The sequence below is a fragment of the Rutidosis leptorrhynchoides genome, chromosome 4, assembly GCF_046630445.1.
Source record: "Rutidosis leptorrhynchoides isolate AG116_Rl617_1_P2 chromosome 4, CSIRO_AGI_Rlap_v1, whole genome shotgun sequence".
NCBI classification, from domain to species: domain Eukaryota; kingdom Viridiplantae; phylum Streptophyta; class Magnoliopsida; order Asterales; family Asteraceae; genus Rutidosis; species Rutidosis leptorrhynchoides.
The window spans coordinates 384,807,335-384,812,714 of record NC_092336.1 but is presented as its reverse complement, the minus strand read 5'-3'; the positions used below and the strand labels follow the sequence as shown (position 1 = coordinate 384,812,714).

Genomic DNA, 5,380 nt, shown 5'->3' with positions numbered 1-5,380 from the left:
AAACTGCTATATACAAACGTTTTAATTTTGTTAACAGTCTAGAAGATTGTAATTAGCAAAATCCAAATTATATACCCACTTACAAAGTTTTCAGGATTCTTGTATAAACCTAGATAGAAACATGTACCTCTCATCAATTATATAAGGACAATTAGTTTAGGCAGTAGTCAAGATGGTTTGGTTCTAAGAAAGTGATAATACAGCACTAATTTTGATTTATACACTCTAAAGTCATAGCACTAGAGCACATGGTGCAGCTTATTACAACACTTTTTTTGTCTTACACGGAAAAAGGATGGTTAGGTCCATTTATCACTTTCCTTCTTAAATCAACGCAAAAACATTAAGTGCTTGTAAAGTTGTAGTAACTAATATGTTCTCATATTAAAAAGCAAAATAAACACACTAGAATAGTAGATCAAACTCAAAGGTCTAACATATTCCAAACAACATATGCCAAATCAAGTTCAAGAAGAGACTAACAGTAATAAATCCTTATAACACAACCAAATATCTTAACTTAGAAGTACCAACACAACTACTACCAATACCAGAACCAAAAGAGAAAATATCCATACGATAGAAACGCAACATAACACCTTTCTCAACGAACTCACTCGGGAGTCGAGAGCAACTCAGGGGCTAACAGAAGCATCCCTGTTAGGTTTGGCCCTAGAGTAGTTACGGGCATCAGGAGATATGCTTCTACTACGGCTCGGATCCCTAGGTGACGGATCCTCTCTTTCGGGACTCTGGGGCGGGCTCCTTGAGCCATTATAGGGTGGAGGAGACCTATCTCCAATGGGACTTCGGCTACGGCTAGGGCTCCTAGAGGCACCATCGTAAGGTGGAGAACGCTCTCTCACTGGAGACAGTGAGTATGACCTTTCTCGACTGTACCTTTTTCCTCTGGGTGAAATGGACCTGCTGTTCCTGATAAAACAATAGGAGTAACATCAATCAACAGATTATGTCATGAATATATTAGTTGCAGTCCAAGAGTTTTAAACATTTAAGGGAACTTTTCATGTATCTAAATAAGGCTTATGTGAAATACTTGATGCCATAGTTGAAATAACAAAAACTTATAATTCGGGATTTTCAATTAAACTTCAAGGTTTTAATTAAACTTTTAGCCACATAGGGGAAACAAGTGGGGTACCTAGAGTGATGTCTTCGCTTGGGTGGAGGAGAGTACTCACGGCTGTTAGACCGTGATCTAGCATAGCGAGGTGGTGGTGACCTGGCAATACGTGGCGATGATCGCCTGCGATCATTATATCTGCTGCCACTTCTGCAACAACATTAACCATATCATATGATTAACTGAACAAAAAAAAAGCAAATCATATATACTACTAGAGGTGACAAAATGGGAGGATTGAGTGGCTTATGTGGGTCAAAAGAAGAAGCTTTTAGTATGGGTCGAAATCAGGTGGGACTATTCTTTTACCCATTTGAACTATTAGAAAAAAAAAAAAGTATAACCCAAATAGACATTTCACAAAAAAAAAATGGGTCAAAATTGTCACCTATAATATATATACCCCTACAGCCTACCATATTCTTCACTATTTGAAGCCCATACTCTTCATGACTAAAAGAAATATTCCTAAAAATATTAACATAAAGCATGAGACACTAGATTTTAGAAGGGAAAAAAAAAACAATAACAATAATGATTAAATTTGGAAATGCTTTTGCTCCACTAATAAAGCTTTTCAAGACTTAAAACCATTGAAATAACAATAAAATAGTATGAGAGAGGGTGCGAAAATTGACTAATAACCAGAGAAGAACAAGATTTTCATTATCTCTTCTATAACTTGAGTTTTAAAATAATTCTTCCAATGGAACAAAAGCTTTGCAGGAAAAAAAAAAAAAAACTATTGCAAAGTTAACCATTTGAGAATACTCTAACAAAGCTTCAAACAAAAGTAAATGTTGAGAAGCTGCATAAACAAACCTCCGCTCTCTTTGTCTCATGTCAGCCGGTTTCTTCCGATTCTCCTCTGCAAAAACAACGGTTAGCTCTCGGCCTTGAAAGACCTGACCATCCATCTGGTATTTCGCTTCTGCAGCATCAGCAGGGTCCACAAACTGAACAAAGCCGAACCCCCTTGGCTCCCTGCAATAATAACCAAAAAAAAAAAAAAAAAAAAAACCTTAACTAAAGAGAAAAGGTTAAACACTATCTGTATCAACAATGTAGTCAAGTTCCAGCTGAAATAACCAATGTTGTGCGTACAGAGACATACTTTTGCATCCAAATGAGTTTTCAAGCAGCTTGCTTAACTTGATTTTAAAAAAGTAACAGATAATGTTTGTGTTATGTAAGGCCATCATCGTAAGCAGATAAAGCAAGCGCATAGCTGCTGACCTTGCATATGTCAGTATTATAAGACTTGAAATTCTTCAAGACTTGGAATCTTGAAATCTTCCAAATGTAACCAAACTCTATTTCCTTCATATCTTCACTACCATAGACATCACCTTGAACAGGACTCTTACTACTTGAAACTTGATTGGTAATAGTTCAATTTATCAAGAGAAACTTTAATACTTGATTGATGTCTTCAAAAACTTAAACTTCACTTCACACTTTTATGAAGAACCCAATTTGACACATAAAAAATAAAAGGTTAACAAATTCTAGAAAAGTATAAATAGAAAACGACAACAGTTTCACAGCATGCTGAAGTGAAGAAGCTAAATGATGCAATAAGTGAGAAGTATCTGAGAAAGCATGCCATTAACAATTATAAAGCAGACAAATCTGGATAACTATGAACCAATAACACCATTGTGACACAAGCTCAAAATATAAGCAAATCCCCTTGTTTATATCATGAAATATGGGAGTTTTCAAACCAAAAGTTATGACGAAACTAAATTTCCTGTTAAAATGCCAATAAAATTATAAAAATGTAAACATTTAGGCTGTACAAGCTCACCCGCTATAGTAATCCCTAGGCAGGTAGACATCCTTTAAAGGGCCAAATTGTCCAAAGGGCCTTCGAAGATCCTCTGGCCTGCATTTAATGGCGCATATCTATGTTATTAACATCCAAAACCAAACGGTGCTAGAAAACTTGAAAATTCATATTCGATTAGCTATGCAGATATAAACGTAGTAATAACCAATTTATCACGTTATCAAACAAATGTCATGTCTGCGCAAAGCTACAGTACTACACAGCGGACGATTCGCATACAAAAATAGGTTACATAATACTTACACATGTTGTAAGATAGATTTTAGTCTGAAAGAGGAAAAAGAAGTCGTATTTCGGACAGTTCATCCATAACAACCTTCAAACAGTTCACACCATGTCAAGACACGACAAAATGGAAGTTCTATCATACATAAAGATATTACCTAGATTAAGAGGTAAGAAAATCCCCACCATATAGAGTCATACAACAAAGACTGTTCTCCATAACTTTTTTCTATAAAAAACAGTTATAGCTTTTTTATAAATGGCTTTAGAAAAAATGATTGCTCCAAAGAGCATTCTTGCAAAAGTCGGTTGGAAACATAGTGTTCTCAGCACCATAATAACCCCTAATACCACCAAGTGGTATATATACATGTAATAAATTCAACTACCATCTGTATATTTACGATTGCCAAGACCATAGCACCCATTTCCTAATTCACACTATTACACACAAAGTAGATACGACTAGCAAAAAAAAAAAAAAATGTCAGTCAGAAGTCAGAACATACCTGCAATCAAGACGAAGATTGCGAACCAAAAGACTTGTTGGAAGATCTCTTCCAACATCTCTTCCACGGCTACCACCACCGTATCGGCCCCTAGGACTCGGACTCCTTCTCCGTCTCCCATAACCACCCCTAGGCGGTGAAGGGGTATAGCTTCTTCTACCCATAGTTTACCTCTGTCCGATTAGTCTAGATGAACAGAAACAAAAGTACATATCAATAAACAAAAAATATATAAATATGTCAAATTATGATAAGCTGCAGAACCCAAAAACAAGTGGCTAGGCTACAAGTGAAGTACTTTATACATGGATACTAAAAGTAGGCCTAGTTTATATGTAGAACGTAAAGCGATGCATCAACTTAGGAATGCATATGTTCACAATTCTATTTATTTATACCAATAAAAAAAAAAAAAACTTGTATTTAAAAAATATTGAAAGAAATTTTTGCCAAATCACAACTTGAAAAGTCTAACAACCATCATATATTCACAGTTTCGCAATTATAACACCAACATTAAATATGTACATGAAAAGGTTTATAACAGTCAAACAAATTAAACAAATTCATTTTACTAAAATAGAAACAGACATTACTCATGCACCCTGAGTATACAAAAACAGAAAGTGTGCATACAAACTACAACTTGCTTACCATCAAACTAATAGATTATTATCCAAAACCCTAGTTATATATATTGACCATTTAAACAAGAAATTAAGTGTATACACAAACATATATGATCAGATGCGCGTATCAATCAAACGATAAAAGTTGCGAACGAGGGCTAAATCGTACATACGAAAGTGAAATCGAATGTTAAAAACGATAAATTACATAACGATACATGAATATAAAGGTTATGTGTAAGGTAAACTGAAGGCTTTACACGCGTAATATTTCGAAAAACTGGTTCTTGAAGATAAAATTGAGAGGATAGAAGAATACCTAAAATTTGGGCGAACGTAAGTTGACGAATTCGAAATTAGGGCTAGATAAGAGCGATATGTATGATGCTGAAATCGGGTTGGGGCATATATAAATGCTGGCATTCCTATTCTGTAGTAGTCACGTGCGATATGTACCACTTTTATTCTATTTTAATATTTTTTATATATTATATTATATAATTATATATAATATATATCTTTTTTATTTTATTTATGTTAACTAATAAAATAAAAAATTTAACTCACTTGATTTTTATTGCAAAAAAAAAAAAAAAAAAAAAAAAGCTATATAAAACAGTAGTAAACTTTCATTATACAGTAATAAAAAATAAAAAAATATAAACAATACAACTTGAGGCCAAAGCCAACAACAAACAAGGACAATTAACTGAACAAGCTACACGCAAACAAATAAACCGAACGATATAAACAACAACAAAAACCAACAAACCACCTATAAATTAAAACAAAACAACCGGACATATCAACCCCACACAAGCTATTCTTATCCTTACGAAAATTCTCAACTTCGATACTAGTGTGCTTAAATCTTGAAATTGAATTCAAAAGCTTACCATTCACCTTGAAATATTGAATGGTTTTACCCGCTCGATTCGAAAATGAAAAGTCCATCCCAAAATCACTCTTTTCCATCGAGTTGAGATTGAACTTACCATCTTCCTCTTCACCGATAAAAATA

The 5,380-nt window shown here is 34.2% G+C and overlaps 1 protein-coding gene across 1 annotated transcript; it reads right to left on the bottom strand.

The window, feature by feature from the left end:
- Positions 1-393: 393 nt before the first annotated feature.
- LOC139843993 (serine/arginine-rich SC35-like splicing factor SCL30A) lies at positions 394-4,747 on the bottom strand. The gene is made up of 6 exons (XM_071834190.1): positions 4,679-4,747; positions 3,731-3,916; positions 2,955-3,032; positions 1,967-2,128; positions 1,163-1,294; positions 394-933 (listed from the first exon to the last, which is right to left on the bottom strand). The coding sequence occupies exons 2-6, from the start codon at positions 3,892-3,894 to the stop codon at positions 636-638; spliced, it is 834 nt and encodes a 277-aa protein (XP_071690291.1). The 5' UTR covers positions 3,895-3,916; positions 4,679-4,747; the 3' UTR covers positions 394-635.
- Between the last annotated feature and the right edge of the window lie 633 nt (positions 4,748-5,380).

Excerpts from the sequence above, each read along its gene's own strand:
- LOC139843993 (XM_071834190.1), bottom strand. The coding sequence starts at position 3,894 with ATGGGTAGAAGAAGCTATACCCCTTCACCGCCTAGGGGTGGTTATGGG. Across the intron at positions 2,129-2,954 it reads CCTAGGGATTACTATAGCGG|GGAGCCAAGGGGGTTCGGCT; the intron begins GTGAGCTTGTAC and ends TTATTATTGCAG. Across the intron at positions 1,295-1,966 it reads ATGAGACAAAGAGAGCGGAG|AAGTGGCAGCAGATATAATG; the intron begins GTTTGTTTATGC and ends ATGTTGTTGCAG.